Source organism: Suricata suricatta, chromosome 14 (genome assembly GCF_006229205.1).
Source record: "Suricata suricatta isolate VVHF042 chromosome 14, meerkat_22Aug2017_6uvM2_HiC, whole genome shotgun sequence".
Classification (NCBI taxonomy): Eukaryota; Metazoa; Chordata; class Mammalia; order Carnivora; family Herpestidae; genus Suricata; species Suricata suricatta.
Window position 1 is genome coordinate 29,488,738 of NC_043713.1, and position 24,354 is coordinate 29,513,091.

At 36.1% G+C, this 24,354-nt stretch overlaps 1 protein-coding gene across 1 annotated transcript in view; it reads left to right on the plus strand.

Moving 5' to 3' along the window:
- Nucleotides 1-24,354, plus strand: part of RIT2 (Ras like without CAAX 2) — a 365,817-nt gene that overhangs the window by 113,703 nt on the left and 227,760 nt on the right. The window contains exon 3 of the mRNA XM_029922376.1: nucleotides 18,234-18,307. Coding sequence (XP_029778236.1) covers nucleotides 18,234-18,307 — 74 coding nt within the window. The remainder of the gene's footprint in view (nucleotides 1-18,233; nucleotides 18,308-24,354) is intronic.

Below are 24,354 nucleotides of genomic sequence, written 5' to 3' on the forward strand. Positions count from 1 at the left end.
CTGTGTTATTTTTTTAAAGAAAATATCCTGCATTTTGAATTTCAGATTTATATGAGCTGATTGAAGTAGTGAAGAGGTATTGTTCAGTACCTATGTTTAATTGTGAAGAATGTTACTGTTAATAGCAGAAGCAAAAGTTAAGTGATCTTATAGAAGTGTGCAAAATTGGTTTGAAGTAGCTGAAATGAGATACTTATTATTCAGGAAAGGACAAGCAAGGCAAACCCTTACAAAGTAGGAAATATTTGGGCTGGACCTTAAAGCAGGAGCAGCTTTTTGTGTAATAGAGATGTGGGAGAAGGCATTTGTTAGCAAAAAAAAAAAACAAAAAAAAAAACCCAGTGTTTTGAGAACATAGGATGCGTATCAGTGAGTGGAAGTCAGTTTGGAAAATTAATTTGAGCCTTCAACTCAAAATAATCCACATGCCAAAGTGGCACATCCTTAGGGACAGGGGGTGTGTCTTGAACCCCTTGAAATCATTGGCTATTTCACGAGAGTTGGTGGGAACACATTGACTTAATAAAAACGGTACTCGAGTATCACTGTGTATTACTATAGGTTTTCTACCTTTAGGTTAAAGAACATGTGAGGGCACTGAGGATATCTGTTTTGTTAACCTGATGCCCGAGAACAAAATATGTAGAAAGTGGTCAAAATACTTTTGAGTAAATGAAATCCATAATGACACATATGGTTTACAAAAGTATCATCTCCAGCTGTGTCAGGTGTAAATGTGTGGAACAAAGTGAACCTTTAGACAGGTAATAACTCCAGATCCATTTGCTTCTTAAACGTTGTTTCCCAAAATTCCACACGGGACATAAGAGGGGAAGGAAGAGAGGATATGGGAAAGAGACATACATCTGTAAGCAGCTAAGTATGTCAGGTGCCAGTCATGCGGCCTCCAAAATTGGCATATGCCTTCCACATTTGGTGCCTAAGGAAGGAGGTAGAGAGTGAAGTGTAAATTACGTACTATTAAAAATCAATCAGCAGCTGTGTGCCCTTGTCTTCTGTCTAATGTGTAGCCCTGAAGCCCCAGGTTGCTCCCACTGAATGGTGGAAAGGTAAAAAGAGACCAGACGTTTGAAAGTGACACACAGAATCTAAATGAGAAATGCTGCTGTGGACAAGATGAGAAAATGGTATCTTGCCTGGTGTAGAATCCTAGGAGGAGGAGGAGGGATCAGTAGAAGAGGCAGGCTGCTGGGTGTCAAAGCTCAAGGCTTCTTGCAAGAGGTGTGGGTAGTCCCTTCTCTAGGATGATTTGAAGGTGTCCCCAGTTGCAAATAACTCAGGCATACATCATTCACATAACTGCCAGGGGACACAGAAGTGAATTCCTGAATGAGGTCTAAATTATACTGTGCTTGCCCCGATTAAGCAATGAAACTGCCATTGCTTCCTCTGTGCATAGGAGTCATGGTTGCCATACTTTATCATGCTCCTAGAAATTCATATATGCATGGCATAGGTATCCTCATATGGCTCATATTTGAATAAAGCGTTTGATTGGACACATCTGCTTGGCAGAACCTAGGTCACATGTCTGTAGCCTTTTGCAAAGGCAGCTGGGTAAGTGCATTGCTGCTTCTATTTCAATCCTGGAATGTAGGACCTAAAAGATACAGGGTGAAAACAAACCTAACCATTGTCTGCTATCCTAGTTTTTGTGGGGTTTTTTTGTTGTTGTTGGTCTTTTACTAAATGTAGTTTCATGAAAGATTCAGTACTCTATATTTGAGTATTAAGACTGAACCAGTTTTAGAAGTTGTGTATTCATTCAATTCATTTAAGAAACAGCACTTAAACCTCAAAGTAAAATCCTTTACACATTTGATTAACATTTGACAGACAACCAATGTAGTAAAATAAAAACAGCTTCTGTGTTTAATAGTCCACGTTTAGTCTCCAACCACTTTCCACTAGCTTTGTGAGCTTTATAAAGTTTAATACCTCTGTTCTTTTTTTTATACTTAAAGTGGGCATGTTGCTCTATATGCAGTGTGATGTACAAGTTAAACTATATATCTGAAGAATTGAGCAGAGTGCTAGACACAGAAAGAAGTTAAACTAAGTTTATTGATCACTTATGTGCCTCCCTCAATGATAGAACATGTTTATACAAAGATGAATAAGCCATGTTCTATGCTTTCAAATAGCTAAGAGTAAGAAAGCTATTAAGAACAGAATGGTTAATATGTTTCAAAAGAGCTATATGGAAGGCATTAGGCGAAAGGAGTATAAATTTCCCTTGGGGAAGTACAGGAAGGCTTCAAAGGGAAATGTGATGGTCAATTTTGTGTCAGCTTGACTGGCCATCATGTGCCCAGACATTGGGTTAAATGTTCTGGGTGTGTCTCTAAGGTTGTTTCTGGATGACATTAACATCTAAAGTCATAAACTGAATAAAGGAGACTGCCCAACATGGGTGGGTCTCATCCAATCAGTTAAATATCTGAATAGAGCACAAAGACTGCCTAAAAAGGAATTTTGCCCATCTGACTGACGGAGCTGGAGAAACATTCTTTCCTATCCTTGGACTGTAACTTACACTCTGAGCTGTCCTGTGTCTCAAGCCTTTGAATTACAACTCCAACTACCTTTGGACTACAACTTACTATCAGTCTCCAGCTTGCCAACTGCAGACCTTGGGACTGCATGGGCCAATTCTTTAAAATTAGTCACATATTAAGATTGTAACTTAGAGGTAAATAGGATGTTAGAGACATTACATGCTTGTTTTTCTGGAGAACTCTAATAGAGGAAATTCTAAAATATAACTTAAAGGGTAGGAGTTTGCAACATAAATAGGGACATAATTCACTAGTATTTTATTTTATTTTTGATTCCACTGTATTTAGCATCCAGTCACTTATATTTTAAATTCATACCATTCTTCTATAATGAAAGAGGCCACTAATGACTGACAGAATATTCCATATTTGTATGTTAAGTCTATAGAGAAACCTGGTTTTACAACAATGGATCTTTCTCTAGATTCGCCATAATCAGTACAATAGCTTTGAATCAATGGGGCTGTGGTGCACTTGAAATGGGACTGGCCCCAAACTGAGTTCTATTGCATCTTCCTGGTAAAATACACAGTGACTTTCAAAAACATAAGACAAGGAAAATAATCTCTGCTCTCTCATATTTCCCTGTATTTCTTACACAATTAAATATCTTAGATAAATTTAGTTAAACATACTAAACTTCATTTTATCCAGGGGCTCCTGGGTGGCTCAGTCAGTTGAGCATCTAACTCCTGATTTTGGCTCATGCCATGACCTTGTGGTATCTGGGATTCAGCCTTGCACTGCCAGTGCTCAACCTGCTTGAGATTCTCTCACTCCCTCTCTCTCTGATCACCCCCCCCCCATAAATATTTTTAAAATTCCGTTTTTCCATTTGTTTCCCTGTGGCTACCAGAAAATTTAAATTGTGTGGTAGCTCATATTTCTGTTGGACAGCACTGCTTTGATCTGGGACCAGTCACATGGATAGAACATGGTTCTTTACTTGAAATAGAGAATCTTGGCCCCAGACCTACTGAGTCAGAATGTGCCCTCCAGCTAGATCCCAGGGAGACTTGTCTGTACAGTAGAGTTTGTGAAGTACCGCTCTAGCCCATTGCTCTAAAAATACCCCTTTTAGTCCTCCAAGTGTAATAGAAGCTTCATTTATGCAGCTCTGATTCCTAAAGAGGCTGACAGAGTAAAGATTATCCAACTTCACAAGAGGCAAGACAAGAATTTTGAATATCTTCTCCCTCCAGACCAGGTTTGTATTTAGTATATATCTAGGGTTTGATTGTTAAAACACCCACCGTGCTTAGCAAGCTCCTGGCATGAAGCAACTTTATCCTGTCATCGGTCTTGAAAAACTGGGAGAATGAACAGTTTCCTCTGGTGTATCTGTTTGGCTTCTGCAGGCTCCTGCCCCCAACCTGGGGTCCTTTCTGGTCTTCAGGTGCCCTCAGCCCTCCTGCAAGTCCTTTGTTCTCCTTCCCCTCCCAGTTTCTGCCCACAGCTGTTAGCAGGTTTCCCTCCCCATCCTTGCCCTTTATCATCTGGATGATCATCCCCCAGGGCCCTGCTTTTCTGCTTTCTTTCATGACAGCTAATTTTGTGCAAAAGTAATCTCAGAGTAAGGTGTTTGTGCTTGATAATAGCTTAATATTTTACCTCTCCTGTAGTTTTATTGCATTTTAATAGAGAGTTCCTGGAAATAAAATGGCTTATCTTAGCTAGAGAGAATGAAGCAGAAGGGGTGGAATTTGGGGCATCATGCTAGGCCAATGAGAAAGATATTTTGGACAGAAAGGTCCTTGGGCATCTCTATGATCTATATTTGCCATCATTGTCAGAACTTACTTAATATGAAGACTAAATATCTTAGAAGTTGTCATTTTAATGTGTGAGATAAAATTGATACGGATTAAAAGAAAGAGAATCATTAGCCAAAAAATTAAGTCATCGTTTAATTTTGTGCAAATATTGTGTTGCTATTACCCCAAATTGGGTCCCCCTCTTGGTGGGTGTCAAGCCAAAAGACGCATCCAAGCTAAAGAACAGAACAATGAAAGGTTTTAATTGCAACAAGTAAAAGAGAACACTGGGTATATTTCCCAAAGCAGTGTCTGTCTAGAACAACAAAACTGGGGCAATTTTAAGCTAAAAGTACATACATATTCATGAAGGGGCTTGTGTGATGGGGAATTCAGCCTGGACTTGCAGCAAGTCATGTTAGGTAATAGAATCCAGGTCAAAGTCGTGAGGAACCAGCAAGGTTCGATTCTGTCTTGAGTTAGTCTGGCATTTGAGTACTCAAAGGGGTTTAAAACCTACAAAGATAACTCTAGAATGTGTGCCTAGGCAATCTTTACTTTTGAATGTGCACTGGGAATTTGACCTCTATTTACTGTAGCTGATTAGGCGACTCTCCTTGCCGGATAATGGCTTTTTGTTCTTCCATTCTTTGTTCCCTTAGAGTCATTATCTCATGGTTCTATTCTTTTTTATGTCCCAGGAAGTTCTGCAAGAAATGTGCTTTGGACTACTAGTACTGGTCAGGCATACATCCCTAGAGGGCCAGGGGCCTAACGTGACTTTTATGTCAAGAAAGCTATCCCTTGTCTTTTCCCAGGGACCCCTCTCTACTTCATACATTACCTTAAACCATAAGAACAATTAGAGAATAGGAATGGAGCATTTTATCTGATTTTACACTTGAGCTCAAAACATTCCCATTCAAAAATACTTCAAAAAAATAATACATATATACAGGAAAACATACAAAGTAATGATTTATTACAAAATAAATATCCAAATAATGTTCACTCTGGATAAGAAATGATTTTCCAATAAATCTTAGTTTAGATGTTTAGTTTTCTATTTTGTATAAATGGAAACATATCTAGCTTTTTCAGAATGAGTTATTATATTCAGGCATGCTGTATGCTGTGGTTTTCCACATTTCAAACAAAACTAATCCACTGTATAAGTAAACTAGAACTTATTTGTATATTATACTACTGATGAAGTCTGGGTTTTTTGCAGTTTAGAGATAGCATGAATAATGCTACAAATGTATTAGTTTGTGCCTTTCGTGCACTTGTCTAACTGCACATGTGCCTGTATTCCTGATGAATGAAATTGCTAATAGCAAACTGCCCCAAATCTGGTTTAAAAAAAGGTATTTGTCCCTCATGCACCTCTGTCAGTTGGAATATGTTGTCCTCAGATTGGTGTAAGTCTTCCAAAACCAGTGGGTGTCTCAGGGCATAATCTTATGGACATGGAAGAATCAAAAGAGCATGAGCCCCAGGCCTCTAGGCACGTCACATCAACTAGCATTCCACTGGAGAAAGTAAGTCACATGATCAAGGCTAAAATCACTGGGAAAGTACACTCCACCCACTATAAGGCCATGGGAAGGGTGTACAGATATACTATCTGTACAGAGAAGAATTGAGGCCAACAATCTGCCTAACATGTAAGTTATAGGCATGATGAGCATTCATAGACAGTCCCACGTAGTTTTCTGTTTACACACCACCTGTAGTGGATGACCATTCTCCACGGCTCTGTCAGTTCACTATTTGGTATTGTCTATTTTTTAAACCTGCTCTTTTATTTTGAGAACATTTGCATCATGTAGTTTTTTTAAATTTATGTATCTGAGAGTGTGTGCCTGTGAGTGGGGGAGGGGCAGCGAGGGAGAGAGAGACAGAATCCCAAGTAGACTTTCTGCTGTCAACATGGAGTCCGATGTGGGGCTCAATCCCATGAACTGTGAGATCATGACCTGAGCCAAAACCAAGTCAGGTGCTTAATAGACTGAACCATCTAGGCACCCCAGCATAATATAGTTGCTTTTTACTGATTATTGATATGGTTGTACAGCTTTAAATTTATCAGCCCTCTGAATGGTGCTCACTTTAGAGTTACTAAAATTGGAACATTTAAAAATTTAAAGTTGAATTTAAATTTTTTAAATTGGAAAACTTGTATGGGCCTAAGCAAATTTGGGAAGCATCCATTTTTTTACCCTATTATATCAATACCTGGTGTCAATATCAATGCCTCCTAACCCCAAAGAAAAAGAAGAGACTTCATACATTTTGATACTAATCTCTCCACCTCGGATACTGTTTTCTTTCCTTACTCTCTCAGTGAGATAACTTCTAAGATAGCCAAGGGTCAGCTCTCCTATGAAGTCTTGGCCTATTTACCAACTTCCAACTTTAAGTGGACTTTGTTATAATTCTGTTGTGCCCTCATTTAATGACAAGGGCCATGTATTACTGAACTTTTATTCCTAGTACCTAGTATCTATAAATGGATAAGTGAAAATTTTTTCTAAAATAGCATGCTTTTTACAAGTTGTGTGGTAATGGGCAAGTGACATAACTTATTTTTGTTTTGTTTGTTTTTGTCTTGGTTTTTTTTCCTTATATAGTTTATTGTCAAGCTGGTTTCCATATAACACCAGTTCTCATCCCAACAAGGATTCTCCTCCATGCCCATCACCTCCCTTCCCCTCTCCCCCACCCACTTTAGCTCTCAGTTCTCAGTATTCAAGAGTCTCGCATGGTTTGCCTCCCTTCCTCTCCCCACCTATTTTTCCCCTCCCCCATGGTCGTCTGTTAAGTTTCTCCTGTTCATTTATAAGTGAAAACATAAAGTATCTATCCTTTTCTGCCTGACTTATTTCACTTAGCATAACACCCTCGAGTTCCATCCATGTTGCCACGAATGTCCAGATTTCATTCTATCTCATTGCCAAGTAGTATTCGATTGTATAGATAAACCACATCTTCTTGATCTATTCATCAGTTGATGGACATGTAGGCACTTTCCATTATTTGGCTGTTGTTGAAAGTGCTGCTATGAACATTGAGGTACATGTGCCCCTATGCATCAGCACTCCTCTATTCCTTGGGTAAATTCCTAGCAGTGCTATTGCTGGGTCATAGGGGAGTTCCATTGATAATTTTTTGAGAAACCTCCACACTGCTTTCCAGAGGAGCTGCACCAGTTTACATTCCCACCAACAGTGCAGGAGGGTGCCTGTTTCTCCACATCCTTGCCAGCATCTATAGTCTCCTGATTTGTTCACTTCAGCCACTCTGACTGGTGTGAGGTGGTATCTCAGTGTGGTTTTGATTTGTATTTCCCTGATGATGAGTGACACTGAGCATCATTTCATGTGCCTGTTGGCCATCTGGATATCCTCTTTGGAGAAGTGTCTGTTCAGGTCTTCTGCCCATTTCATCACTGGATTATTTGTTTTTTGGGTGTGGAGCTTGGTGATTTACATACAGATTGTGGATGCTAGCCCTTTATCCTATAGCAAATGACATAACTTCTAATGACCTTTAACTTAGCATCTATAATTGGAGGTGAGAAGAATTCTTCACACAGTTATTACAAGATATAAATGACATACTGTAAAAAATATATACGAGGATAGCACCATTTCAGTGCTTAATGAATGATAGTTATAAATGTTATTACTTTAAAAAATGAACCTCAATGTCTTGCCCACTTTTCACTGGAGGAAATTGCCTCTTTTCTGAATGATTTGTAGAAATTCTTTATACATTCTGGATATGAGTCTTTTGTTGATACATATACTTTATTCCACTCTAGAGCTTACATTTTCTCTCTCTTCATAGAGCCTTTGATAATCTGTTTTAGTATACTCAGTTTTAATGTACTTTAATTTGTCAATGTTTTATTTTATAGTTAGTGTTAATGTAAGTTATTAAGAAATCTTACTGCTCCAAACCATGAAGGTATTCTCTTACAGAATCTCCTAGAAGTTTTGTTTTATTTTGCATATTTTTACCTGCAATCCAACTAGATCTGATTTCTGGGTATAGCATGAGATAGCAATCAGCTTCCAGTATCCTCGATATTTATACGTGTTCAGTGGCGCTACTTATGGGAAATATTTTCTTTTTCCTACTGCTCTGAAATGCCAATTTTGTTTCTTAAAAATGTTTTTTTTAATACATTCTCATTCTCTCAGTTTATTTTTCTGTATGCCAAAATCACCTTGTTTTAATTGCTGTAGATTAACACTAAATTGTGATACATCATACAACTTATGTTCTTTTTTTAAGATTCTCAGCTAGTTTTGTCCATTTTTAATTTCCATATTGACTTAGAATCAGTTGGTGAACTTATTCACATTTGCCCGCCTCCCAAGTTTGTTTGATAGATATTTATAGATCAATTAGGGGAAAGCAGACCTTATCAAAATACTTAATCTACCAATTAATAGTAGGGTTTATGCTTCTACTTACTTATGTCATCTTTCATTTTTCTAATTTCCTACAACTTCCTAAGTAGAAGTCTTGCAAAACTTTTGCAAGATTTATTCTTTGAGATTTGACATTCTTGATGTCATGTTAATACCATAATTTCTTATTTGCTGATTGTGTATAAAAATAACTTTTTTTCTTGTATTGACTTCTGTTGCAAGAAAACTTCCTAAGTTGATTTATTTAATCTACAAATTTATCTATAGAATCTTTGAGATGTTCTACATACCCAAAAGACATTTTCTATGAATAGTGACATTTTCCCCTTTTAAATTTATTTTTTACATACTTTTGCCTAGCTGAACACGAGGAAGCACTAGCATAAAATAAATAAAAGTATTTATGATCACTGTTCTTATCATGTATACAATCTGAGTGAATGGTTTTAGTATTTGTCTAGTAATCATAAAGTTTGTTTTTTGTTTAGACAGTTATTACTAAAGATAATGCAAGCTCCTTCTCTGCCTAGTTTGCTAAAAAGTTCTTGATATTTTTGAATTGCTTATGCATAAGCAGCTATTGATATATTTATTTTTTATTTGAGATAATTATAAATTCAAATGGCACTGTAAGAAATAGACAGATCCTATGTCTCCTTACCCAGTTCCCCTCAATAATAGTAGGACTTCTCAAACCATAATCAAGATAGAGATACAGAAGATACAGAAAATTTTCATGGCTACAATGATCCTTTATGTAGACTTTGAAAACAACACCCACTCCCTCCATAATGGCAGTGGCAACCATTAATCTGTCATCCATATCTATAATTGTGTCACTTCAAGAGTATTATATAAATGGAATTCTAGAAATATGGAACTTTTTGGGATTAACTTCTTTCAATTAGCATAATTCTGTGGCGATTCATCTAGGCTATTACATGTATCAACATTTCATTCCTTTTTTTTTTAATTGTTGAATAATATTCTATGCTATGGCTGTACCACAGATTGTGCAACTATTAAAGGGTATTTAACATGTTTCACATTTTTGGCTATGATGAATAAAGCTACTACAAACAGTGGAAAAATAGGGTGTCTTTATGTGAGCATAAACTTTCATTTCTACATAATAAATACCCAAGAGTACAATTGCTGTTTTTCCATATTACATATGGAAAATAAGTACAAGTAATATATTTTTAAAAATATACACTGTAAAACATTTTTATTTTGAGTGATCTCTTTCCACATTCTTACCAGCATTAAGGGTTGTCACTTAAAAAAATTTTTTTTAACTTTAATTCATTTTTGAGAGACAGAGATAGAGCACAAGTTGGGGAGGGGGAGGGGAAGGGGGAGGGGCAGAGGAGAGGGGAGACACAGAATCTGAAGTAGGCTCCAGGCTCTGAGCTGTCAGCACAGAGCCTGATGTGGGGCTTGAAGCCAGGAACCATGAGATCATGACCTGAGCTGAAGTCACATTTAACCGCCTGAGCCACCCAGGCACCCCAAATGTCACTTCTTAAAAAGCCTTTCTGATAGGTACATGATAATAGCTCATTGTGATTTTAAAATGTTTTCTTTTTACATTTATTTATTTTTGAGAGACAGAGACAGAACGACAGGGGAGGGGCAGAGAAAGAAAGAGACACAGAATCTGAAGCAGACTCCAGGCTCTGAGCTAGCAGTCAGCACAAGAGCCCAAGGTGGGGCACAAACCCACAAACCTTGAGATCATGATGGATGCTCAGCCAACTGAGCCACCCAGGTGCCCCTAGTTCATTGTGATTTTAATTTGCACTTACCTATTTTCTTTTTTTTTTTTAACAAAAGGAAAGGGACTTCTATTTCCATTATCTTCTGGTAGTATCTCCAGGATGAATTGGATTCTATCCTGAAACATCTAAGACACTGGTATGTGGAGTCTTAACTTCCAATTATATTCACATTTGGAATTCACTCATTTTGTTATTCATTTCTCTGTGTCCTAGTACCTATAATTTAAATTTCAAATTAAAAAAATTCTCTAACTTACCCACTTTGGTTTGGATTCTTATTTCAATCATAGAGCTATTCGCCATTTCCCCACATTATTATATCAGGATCAACTATTTAATTTTCCGGGTCCACTGGAAGAAATGCAGACTTCTTATTCTAAAATTGAAAATTACAAACAGTCCCAGCAGAGCATCAAACAAAACACAGATCCTTCTATGTGTAGAGTACTGCGTGACTGAACAGGTGGCATGCCCATGATGCCAGCAAAGCTAATGGTGTTGACCATGTTTTATGTGCTTATTTGCCATCTCTGTAACCTATTTCATGAAATGTCTCTTAATGTCTTTTTAAAATTTTTTTTCACTTTCTAAATGATTGCTCTTGAGACTTGAGAGTTCTTTGTATATGCTAAATAGTAGTCCTTGGTCAGATACTGGGTTTGCAAATATTTTCTCCCATTCTAGCTTCTCTTTTTGTCTTCTAGATGGGGTCTTTTATAGAGCAAAAGCTGTGTTTTAAACTTTTGAAGTCTAATTTATAAACTTTTCCTTTTATGGACTTTGTGTGTAAGGTCTAAGATTTTTCTAAAAATAGGATACTTTTATGTTCAAGCTTTTGATCCCTTTTAGATTGATTTTTCTATAAAGTGTGATACTGAGTGAGGGGGTTGCTTGTTTTTACCAATGGATGTTTAATTTCTCCTCTCCCATTTGTTGAACATGCTCTCCTTCCTTCACTAAATTACTTTTGCAGTTTGCCAAAAATGTAGTTATTTTTTTGAAAGTTATTTCTGGATTTGCTGTTCTGTTTTATTGAGCTATGTGTCAATAAATGTAGTCTTGATTACTGTAGCAATACAGTACGATCTAGCTATACAGTAAATCATGAATTCAGGAAATTTGATTCCTCCTACTTTGCTTTTTCAAAATGTTTTAGGTTTTCTAGTATATTTTCTCTTTTCATAAAAAAAAAAAACTTTTAAAAATGGTGTCTATATCCACGCATGCACATGAGTGTTCCAAAATTTTGATAGGAATTGTGTTGTTTTTACATCAATTTGTGGAGAATCAACATCTTTATAATGTTGGGACCTCTAAGCCATGAAAATGGTATGCCTCTGCGTTTAGATTTTTTAAAGTTTCATTCATCAGTGTTACATGGTTTTTTTGCATAGAAGGTCTGCATATATTTTGTTTACACCTAAGTATTTAATTTTTTGAACTGTTCTACATTGATTCACTCTTAGATTGGTTACAGTCTAAAAGTGTTCTGTCTTGCTAGGCTGTACTTGGTTTCTCCTGGGCTTTTTTGTTTTCTCTGTACCCCTTAGTGTTTCTAGGCTGCCATCTTCTTCAGTTTTATATTTGTGAGGCAAAAAGAAAACCCAGAGAATTCACTACAGGGTTAGTCCTTGGATAGCAAAGTTCTTAGCCAGGGTGCCCCACCTTTCAGAGTTTTCTTAAGTTTGTTCTATGTACAGTTGTCATAGTTTTATTTTATGCAACAAGAGGCATAGGGAAAAGTAGATTTTTTTCATCATCCCAGGAACTACAGTCTTGGAAAAAACCAAACTCTGCCACTAGATATTCTCATATTGTATCTGAGCTCCAAAACTCCTTAGAACGCTTCTGGAGATAGTAATTGAGGGAGGGTGAAGAACTGGCAGAACTATGGGACTCCCACAATTGATCCAACCATAAAAACTAGTGTTTTCTGTGAAGAGATAATCTGTATTTAAACACATTCTATCTTAAAATACTCTGGGACACAACCATTTTACAGATCATCGCCTTAGGATTATGCAGTCATTCATTACGATTATGGTAAATCAGGGCAAGAAAGGTAGAACAAGATGTCATCATTTCTTTCTGAAGGAACTGGGGAGAGGAGCACATCTACTCTTCTGTTTCTCACCCCAAAACAAGAAGTGGGGCAGACATAAAGGACTTGAAACACTCAATGTCAGTACCTATAGCCCAATCCCATTAACTTATTTCTGTTTAGCAGAAGAGAGCCAAGGAATCAGGTTTCCCATGAACCCCTCTATCTGGCTGAAAAGGGGTTAGAAGGCTCTACCATTGGAAGGATGTGGATGTCCTGAAATACTTCCTGTAGATAACAGTTTTAGGGAAGAACAGTGATTTTGCTGCTGTCACAGCAACCTCTTGCCAGGCTGCTGTGGGTCAGTTCACTAATGATGACTATTAACCTCTTTTCAAAGACCTCTCTGTTGGCCTATCCTTGCTATGAGAAGCCATTGTTGAGAATGGCCTCTTCCAGTAATGGCCCTCTGAAGGTGCAAATCTCCAGGTAGTGTCTGTGATTCCAAAGGAGGTATCACCTCACTAGGTTTGCTATGAAAAATTGACCTAAGGACCCTACAGAATACATATGGTTGTCCCTCTTGGAGTTAAATGTCCCAGACCAGTGACATTGGGCATTTTCCTGGGAGCAGCATGTAAATGTTGATTGGTATGAACTACCACACTAGAATCTGTCTATAGGAAAGACTTCAATTGCTGTGTAACTTCAATATCATCATCCCTTAACCTTCGCAGACCTAAAAATATTTAATCCTCAATTTACAGCATGATAAAAAGCCTAATTTCTGTGTGTTTGTTTCCAGGACTAACTTTCTTCAGATCTTATTTCCATGGTGGACAAGTGTGTCCTCGTTAACTTTTAGTCCTCAATCTACATTCAGCCAGTTTTCAAAACCATTTTCAAATCCAGCAAGCTTATATACCCTTATTAGATTTCACTGAATGTTTAGGTTCAGGATGAGGGACTGTGCTAGAATCAATGCAATTCCCTTTCTTTCTTGACCTCTCACCAGGCTTCCCCCTTCGAAACTCTTTTCTGTTACTTTTGAGGATTGACCTCAGCTCACCTTCAGCAACTCTGGGCGTCTTCCACTGTCTTCCTAAATAAGCACATTTCAAATGTTTCTAATGTAACACTAATTACAATACAGCTCAATTACCTGTTTATTTTTATGTATTCTCCCAAGATTATAAACTATGTGGTTAGAAATCAACTGTCTTTTTCAACATGGTAGATTCTGTGCCTATCAGAGTGTGTAGCACTGATTACACACTCAAACACATATTGATGTCATTATTGATAAACATACTGATACATTACATTTGTATCAATACTGATTAGTTATTCTTTTCAAGAGAATTTCCAGTACACTGTATTCCAAGATGCTTCTGCTTTATACACATATAAACATACAATTAAGATGATTTACTTAAGTAATTCTTTGATAAAGTTCTCATAAGTTATCTGAACCTGAACCTTCATGTTGTATTTTTTTAATTGGGTTAATGATTAATATCTTGAGATGTATACTACCTCTGAGTTACAGAAATATATCTTCACTGTAATACCAGTTATTATACATTTCAGGTTTTCAGGCAAACCATGTAAGAACTTTTCAAGTATCTTAAGATTTTTTTCAACTCTGTCAGTTGAACACCCAACTCTTGATTTCATCTCAGGTCATGATCCCAGGGCCCTCGGATCAAGCCTCCCATCAGGCCCAGTTCTGACACGGAGCCTGCCTAAGATTCTCTCCCCAGCCTCCCTGACTCATGAAAACATAGTCTTTTTCTTAAATAAGGTCCTTTAGTGAAAATTCAACAATTACCTAATATTTTCTCAGTTACATATTGTGGTTTTGGATTATTCCAAATTTTTTTATTTACAACTAACATTATTTTAAAAGTATTTGAATATGTTCTGAAAAGGAATTAAATGAACTTTTTGGACAAATCATACAGAACACCTTTTAACTATAAATTTTATATTTTGGAAGATTAAACAACCTACCAAATCCTCTTATTTACTTATTGGCGGGGGTGCATGAGAGAAGAATGACCACATGGATAAATAGAAATGGCAGAAATAGAAGTGATTTCATTTTAATATAATTTAAACTTAAAGCAATGTTTTAAAAAAGTTACTGTACAACATGCCTTGAGTTTGAATTGTGGTCTTTTTCTCTTCTTTCTTTCCTCTCTCTCTCTCTCCCCCTTTCCTCCCTCCCTCTCCGTCTCTCTCTTTCCTTTTTAAAGCACCATTGTAGGGGCATCTGGGTGGCTCAGTTGGTTAAGTGGCTGACTTCGGCTCAGGTCATGTTCTCATGGTTCGTGGGTTCAAGCCCTGAGTTGGGCTCTGTGCTGACAGCTAGCTCAGAGCCTGGAGCCTTTCTTTGAATTTCATGTCTCCCTTTCTCTCCCCTGCTCATACTGTCTCTCCCTCTCTGTCTCATTCTCTCTCTTTCAAAAATAAATAAAACGTTAAAAAGATTTTTAAAGAGCACCATTGTATATTCTACTTTGGTTGATCCATCTAGAACACCTATGCACTGACTAGTATGTACTCTTAATTCCATCTTACAAGTAAGATTAAGTGGTTGGCCAATTATAACAGCAATATTTAATGATGGATGTGAGGCTTTAATACTGGTCTTTGATGGCTTCTTCCTGTAAAATTTTAGAGAAGGAAAGTGAAGAAGACCCATCCTAAGAAGAACAATGGTATCCAAACACCAGTGTTTTCAAATGAATTTTAAAGTGGTATTTTAAGATAGAATTTTAGAATTTAAGGTGGAATTTTAGAGATGCTTCTAAGAATATGGCTGCATTATGCTTTTCAGTGCAAATAATATAGCAGGCAGTTGCTACTGTTCTGCCTGATAAAGCTTTGTATACACTTGGCCTCTTGCTTTGGAAGATAAATGAACTCACTTCAGGGCTGTGTCTATAGGCAGATGATTGAAATTCAGCGAGGTGTTTATATGTATTCAAGAGAGAATTTCTGTCACTGCATTTCTACATGGGAGGTCTCAAAGGGAGTGGATGGATGGAAACAGGAGGGAAGATTGTTTATTGGAAGGAAATGAAAGGGATTAGTTTCTATGGAGGCCAGGGAGGTGACCTAGATTCACATCACTGGGATGTATACTGTGATAGACACTTCTTAAAAGAGAGAAAGAAATCTTGGATAGAAGGCCTGACTTAATTTCCAGCCAATTCACATCAAGTCTCTTTGAAGGGGTTTTCTGATCCCAAGAGAAGCTTTTATTTGATATATGTTTCATGTGCTGGGTTTATCCAGGGCTCAGATAATCACACAGAGCAGTTCTTGTCTGGATTACTCAGCATGCTCCTGGCCTCAGCAGGCTCTTTTTGGGGTCTTTGAGTTTAAATAAACAAACATGAAATCTGAAAGACTCATATGTGATTCTCAGGTCATAGCATCCTTTTCAGAGTAGTTATTCTTATTTCCCTATGAAATTAAAAAACAACCCTATGCATTTAAAAAAAATCCACAAGATTTCTCATGTGTAAAAGGCAGATCAATGAAAGTACAAAGAACAGTGGAATGGAAAATAGAAAGACTGTGTGGTTGCTCATATACTGAATGGTGTTACAGAATGGTCGGTGGTTGCTAAAACCACACCTGATTGACCAGCCTGAAGATTATGCTTGTCACAACTTACTTTCTGGAGCACAGTTATAAGGTATGGATTTCCTTGAAGGGGTAGGCTTGTGTGCCTATAAGTTTTTGGATCTTAACATCCTGTTGCATGTATGTGCGTCTTCCACAGTGATTGTTTACATTCCTGAGAGTAGAGACCATGATTGTTATGTGTGCATGTGTTTGTATATCTTCATATCTCCGCCAGCTAGTGAAAACCTAACTTTGGGGAGGTGCTCAGTACTGTGTGTTTAAAAAGTGCCTCGTTGGTCGACCATTACTATTTTCTAAACAAATGTCCTGAAAATCATATGTGGTTCAAAGTCAACAGTATGAATAATTATTGAAATTGTGCCAAGATTCATTGCTGTCCTAAATGCTATTAGTAGTGGTTTAATTTGCTCATTACTTAAAATATAAATGGTGGAGGGGGTGCCTGGGTGGCTCAGTTGTTTAAGCATCTGACTTTGACTCAGGTCATGACATCGCAGTGTGTGAGTTTGAGTCCTGCATCGGGCTCTGTGCTGGCAGCATGGAGCCTGCTTGGGTTTTTCTTTCTCTCTCTAAAATAAATAGAGAAACATAAAAAAAAAAAAAAAAAAAGAAAGAAATTTGGTGGCAGGGAAGTCATTAAACTCAAAACAAATAGAAGAAAGGAAATTAGAGTAGAAGATTAGAAGAGAGGTAAATATAGACAAAAATGGCGAAAATGAATGATAATAAAGTATGTCTTCAAAAGGATGAATAAAATGGACAAATCTTTAGCTAGATTAACTCGAAAAAAATTTACTCAAGTAAGAAATTAAAACAGGGACCTTAATACCAAACTTACAGAAACAAAAAAATACCATAGAATTGTATGCATAATGAATATTCTTTCTAAACAACATATTAAATAACAGCCACAAACTGAAAATGGATCAATAACCTAAAGGCAAAAATTAAAATTATAAAACACTTAGAAGAAAACAAAGGGTTAAATACTCATGACCTTGAACTTTAGAATAGATACCTAGATAGGATACCCAAATCATGAACAATAAGAGAAATTATACTTCATAAAAATTAAAAACTATCATGCATCAAATGCCATTATTAATAAACTTAAAAAACCTACAGAATAGGAGACTATTATTTACAAATAATTTGTGGTAATTGCTTAGAATACAGAGTATATAGGCCTGCATAAATTAATAAGTACACAAAAATATTAAAACTTATTCCAATTTTTGATATACAATGCTTTACCTTCTTGGTTAAGTTTATTGCTAAGTATTTGATTCCTTTTTGTGCTTTTATAAATGAAAACATGGTTTTATTTTTAGATTGTTTATCATCAGTGTATAGAAACACAGCTGACTTTTTGTGTTTAATTTTTGTATCCTGTAACTGCTGAATTTTTTAGAAGTTTCGATTGTCTCCGTATCCCCCAGCCCCATGGTATCTTTAGAGCTTTCTATTTATAATATCATACTATCTGTAAACAGAAAATTTTACTGCTTCTCTTCCAATTTGGGTTAATTTTATTTTTCTTGCCTCATTGCTCTGGCTAGGACTTTAGTACTATGTTAAATAGAAGTGATTATTAAAGTAGGCATATTTGTCTTATTCCTGATCTTAGAGGAAAAGCTTTCAGTCTTTCATTAAATAGGATGTTGTGATGCGAATTTGCAGTGCATGATAAAGAACAGACTGATAAATATGTTTCACAATTTGTTCTCTAGGTAATATGACCAAGATACTTCAAATCATAATATTGTCCTGATGAAGGAGAAGTAAATCTGACTTGACTTTAAGCAGAAACTCTTCCCTTTATTTTCTTGGGTTATCCTTTTCACTTTGTGTACTCAACTAGAACATCTGATTCTTTTATTTAGTTAACCTACTTAGAAATTCTTGGTTATGAAATCTAAAATTCAGGCCTATCAGTTTAATATATTTGACTGTAAATTCTGTCTTTTGTTTTTCAGAAGATGCTTACAAGACCCAGGTTAGAATTGACAATGAGCCAGCCTATTTGGACATTTTGGACACAGCTGGTCAGGTAGGTAACTTTCTTAGATTTCTCTATTTAGGTTTTAATCTCAAATACATTTATCACAAAGAAGAGTTTAACAATTCTAACAGGATAAAAGCAAAATCACAATAGTGATGGGGGGTTAAATAAGAAAAGAATTGAAAGGATAATGTGACAGAATACCAACAGAATATTTCAATACTCCCTTAAGGTTTTAAATATAAAAAAATAAGTATAGATGTAATATTATTATCTAAGATAGAATACTGTAATACTATCATCTAATACTAACCATCTAAGGTGATAAAATTAATGAAATAGTTTGTCCTCAGATGTCTGCAAAACTTGTCTTAGACCCTAATCTTATGATAATTTTTATTAGAAAATTGTAGTGAGATAAAAAAGAAGGATCTACTTAGCAAATATGCTCATGGAACCAAGGCTAAAGATAGGTGGAATGAGTGACATAAGCAAGATGCAACATAATCTAAAGCATTAATTCACAAATGTGTAGATAAGAACAATGACGAGGAAACCTAGGAAGAGGAGGAGGAAGAGAGCATAGATGGTATGACATAAAAATATAAGTAAAACAGGAGAAAAGTAGTTAGAGTCAAAACCTTTAACAGCCTTGCTATATTTGAGAGTAAGAGATTTTATTTAATTTCATACTCTAGTCATGCTCAAATATAAACATAACAAATCCCAAACATAAAGTAACTTTCTACTTTATTGTAAATCCAAAACTGCTTTTAAAAAATAATCCTAAAAATATAACTTGAGAACTAGCAGAGAGGAAAAAGAAAATAAATAAAAAATTAATACATTATAAAATTGAAAAGAAGAAATAAATAGAAAACCGAACATAATAAATATAAACATATCCGTAATCAAAATAAATGGAAATGGACATACTATATCTCTCAGACACTAAATTATTACCACTGTATTGAAGAAAAACATAACCGTTACTTTTTTTATTATTTAAGTTCAAGTTAACATATGATGTAGTATTGGTTTCAGGAGTAGAATCTAGCAATTCACCATTTACACATAATCCCTAGTGCTTATCCCAATAAGTGCCCCCCTTAATGCCCATCACATTTAGCCTATCCCCCACCCACTTCACCTTTAGCAACCTTCAGTTTGTTCTCTGCATTTAAGAGTCTCTTATGGTTTGACTCCCTCTCTTTTTATCTTTTTCCTTCCCCTTCCCATCTATATTCATCAGATTTGTTTCTTAAATTCCACGTATGAGTGGAATTCATGATATTTTCTTTCTCTGACTGATGTATTTCACATAGCACAACACCCTCTAGCTCCACCCACGTTGTTGCAAATGGCAAGATTTATTTTTGATCACCAAGTAATATTCCATTGTCTTCTTTATTCATTCATCAGTCAATGGACTTTTGGGCTCTTTCCAAAATTTGATTATTATTGATAGCACTGCTATAAACATTGAGGTGCACGTGTCCCTTCAAATCAGCATTTTTGTATCCTTTGGATAAATATCTACTAGTACACTTGCTGGGTGTCAGGGTAGGTCTATTTTTAACTTTTTGAGGAACGTCCATACTATTCTCCAGAGGGGCTGCTCCAGTTTGCATTCTCACCAACAGTGCAAAAGTGTTCCCCTTTCTTTGCATCCTCACCAACATCTGTGTGTACTTCTTTGCTTAAAAGATACATAAGAATACAGAAAGGTGGCAAGTCAAAACATGATTAGAAAAAAATAAGCAAAAAGAAACCAACCTTAAAGTGGGCATACCTATATTAATATTAGACAAAACAGATTTTATTACAAAAAGTTTTAATAAGCTGTAAAAGTGCCATTTTGTAATGAAGGAATAATCAAAGATACTTTCTGGTCTTTAATATTCAAGACAAATGTGTAAATCTAAAACACATAAATCCAAAAGCATGTATAAAGGGAAACTTTGATGCACTTCCATCAGTAAGTGCTATGTCAAAAAGTAGTGCACTTGTAGATTTCAGAACTCATTTAGCTTAAATAGAATGTTGCAGTCAACGTGTGAGTAGGCATTCTTTGCACATAAGTTTTTATACATTTTATTGATTTTTAAGCCAATTGCAAAAATGTAGTCTGAAATTATTTGATACATACATAATTTTACTTTGTGGCTTAGAATGTGATAAATTTTGGGGACACATGTTTAAGCCACTGACTAGGGAGAGCTACAAAGTGGACTTCAACGATATACATAATGACTCATGTTTCATAAAGTTCTGATTAAATTTAAGAGACTATTAATAGTTGAGAGCCTAGATCATAGGTTTGCAGATCTTCATAATGTTATTTTCCCTTTGTACTTAAAGGATTTACATGTTTAAATGTTTTATTTCATCTTTTTTTTATAACTATTTTTAAAAACTACGTTAACTGGTGTATTGGTATATGCCCCTGAAAGACCTGGTCTCTTCCTATATTTGTGATATTTAAGACTATTTGAAGTCCACATATTAGCAAACTCATTTGTTCTGAGGGATATTAGGACAATGGGCTTATGGTAGAGAAGGAGGGCCAAAGCCATTGGAGCTATATACAGTAGGGAAATTATTTCTGTTACTTGAAAGTGCTGCTTTATCCAAGGGAAAATATACTTCTTTTCAGGGGAATTTAAACCTAATGAGAAGATAGAGTTGGTTAAATGTCATTCAATATAATAAAGTATTTTTAATACAATTTATTAAGCTGGCTAATATACAGTGTATACAATGCACTCTTGGTTTTGGGGATAGATTCCCATGATTCATCACTTACGTACAACACTCAGTGCCCATCCCATAAAGAACCCTCCTCACTGCCCATCACTTATATTCCCATCTTCTCACCCCCTATGGACCCTCAGTTTGTTCTTTAGGCACTAAGGGTGCTTCTGCTGTGCATGAGGAGAAAGCATGAGCCAGGTAACCCTTGGTTCCAGGAAAATGAGGGAAACACATGAAATAGACTAGACTCAAACACGAGTGCAAAGCCCAGCTCACTCACAGCCTGAAGCACATCTGTTCTAGCCCCCACAAAGACTGATGAACTAGGAAAACTCATGAACACTAGTAGCTTCAAGTTGCTAAGTTTTAGTAGCTTTGTCATGCAACATTATCATGACAATCACTTGTCAATGCAGCAAATTAAAGGAGCACTTATTCAATATGCGTAGAGATGGAGAATATTGTTTTTAGATGAAGTGGTGAGTGTGGAGAGAGAAATCTGCAAACACTGACTCCTGTGTTTTCTAACTCTGCTCTGGAATCAATGAAAAACTTGTAAATAAATAATGTTAAAAAAGTATATACCCTAATTTTTCTGACCTAGCCTCAATTGCAGCCAATCATAGTCGGGAATGCCTCAGGCTCAAAAGATGGTGACTTGTGGCTTCCAAGCTATTAACCTCTCATGTGCAAGAGATAATCCATACAGTTGATTTAATAAGGCTTATGTCACTGTAGGGAACAGCAGAGAACACCCCTGAAACACATATAATCATAACTTCTTATTTTCTTTTGTGACTATTCCTATTAAACATCTGTTGAAATTTACCCTTACAACAAACCCAGGAAGTAGATAGAAATGTTATTTTTGCCACTTATTGAGTAAGATAGTATACAAAGAAAGGACTGTCCTTTTGGAGACAATGTTGGTAGTAGGGCTGACTAGGTATTTGTGTTTTAGCTGTACACATAGCTTTGTGGTGCTTAAATAATCCCATGGAAGAATCATTGGCCATCGCCAAATGGCATGTTGGAAAGGACTTTTAACCATTCTTCCAGTGCTTCAATTCTCAATGCTCCTGCCAAATGCTCATTAAGTTTATGTTTGACCACTTCAGTTGATTAGGTACTCTGTTTCTGGAAACAGGCAAGAGCTTTTAGGAAACTTTAATTATTTGAAAGGATTTTCTTACAAAGAGATTACATTTCCCTCTCTATGGTTTCTACCTATGGGTCTCAGATCCCTTGAAAAAAATTGTCTTACTCATTTTATAAATGAAAAATTTAAGTCTTACAGAGGCTAAATGACTTAACTAAAAAAACACTGTAAGCTACTGAGCCAGCTATTACTAGATTCTATCTGCTCTCCTATTCAGGCTCTTTCTTCCTTCACTCCTCTTAGGCAATCCCTTAGTATGTATGAAGGTACTATCCTAGTCAAGAAAATGCAAGATAGAATAGAATTTGGCTTCTGTTCTTAAAATGCTTGAGGTTTGGGGCAATGGGAGAGTACTAAACTTTAAATTGCCACAAATTATGTCAAGCAGTGTAGCAGAAGTGTAAAATTTTTGGTAATGAGTTATCTCTGATACCTAAATCATTTTTTTTTGTTCTGGCCTAAATACCAAAAAAAAAATGGGCAAATAATATTTACACGTATTTAAATGAAATTCTCACAAAGTAAGTTCAGTTTAATTATAAATGTATTGAATTCTTCTCCTCATTAGAAATAATACAAGTAATTGTCCTCCAGAGACTTCAAATTATATTTTTTTGATGTGCTGTATATCTAGTCACTGAAACTTCATAGACCCATGTATTTTCCCCAATACCTGGCTATCACCTGTACTAATATATTTTGAATCATTGGAAAATGTAACTAATCTTCTATTTGGTTTAGCTCCTAAACAATTCTGCAGTCAAAGCAATCCTTTAGCCAACCTGGCACTGAAATCTAGAGATTTCTGTTCTCCATCTAATACCCCAACTCCTGTCCTTCTCACGGCTGCTGACCCAACACCAGACTCATACAGGTCTCCTATTACTATAATCTCAAAATGTCTATTCTATTCATGGAACTCTCAAATAACATGTAGATATGACCTAGTCCATCTAGAGTAAGACACAGTAACTACTAACCTTAAAAATAAAAATTATTTTACCAGTAATGAATTAATTTATTCAGGAAGAACAAAGAATTCCAATTGGGAATATGCAAGCTATGGTAAAACCATAAACAAGTCAGCAAACAAATGTTACTTTATGGAGAAGGAGGAAGTTGGGAGAGGGTGCTTTAAATGAAAGTCCATTGTTAAAAAGCAAGAACTCAGGGTGATGATAGTTTGCCATTGACTAAGTTGCAGGGGTAGTTAATGTCTTCTAGAAGATTCAATGTATATATTATTGAGGCCTATAATTGATCTTTCCTGTTGATACTTCTGTTTGGGTGTATAATGGACAGTTTTTCCTATAAATGACATAACCTCTAGCTCCCTGACTCTACTTTAGTGAGGTTTCTCTTTAACTTTCCCATTTCCTGCTTTGATCAAAACCTTTTCTTAGAAGCATCACTGATCAAAAGGTTTCTACCACACTAGTGATTTTGTCCCTCAGTGCTAGGAAGGACCTTTCCTGGTTGTCATGTTCTACATCATAGGGCAAATACATAAGCAGTTCGAAACCATATATGGCCACATTTGGGTGACTAGGGAAATAAAGAGGGAAAACTCTCATGCATTTCTCATCTATAGTCCATATTTATCAAGATTGTAAACATTGAAGATCATCTTATTAGGTACATCATTTTTACAAAAGTTTGACAGGCAACAAAATGCAAAACTTAAAATAATTGTACAGAACAAAAGAAATAGCCATTCCAAATTGTCTGGTGGTTCTAAACTGGGATTTTAGATCTGAAAGTAGCCAACAGAAAATATTTATTGGTACTTATTCCAACTTAGGGGAGAAAAGTTCTCATTTTGGGGGTTTTTAAAAAAATTTACATCCAAGTTAGTTAGCATATAGTCCAACAATGATTTCAAGAGTATATTCCTTAATGCCCCTTACCCATTTAGCCCAGCCCCCCCCCCACAAACCCTCTAGTAACCCTCTGTTCATTCTCCATATTTAAGTCTCTTGTGTTTTATCCCCCTCCCTGTTTTTATATTATTTTTGCTTCCCTTCCCTTATGTTCATGTTTTGTACCTTAAAGTCCTCATATGAGTGAAGCCATATAGTTGTCTTTCTCTGACTAATTTTACTTAGCATGATATCCTCTTGTTCCACCCATGTGGTTGCAAATGGCAAGATTTCATTCTTTTTGAGTGCTGAGCAACACTCCA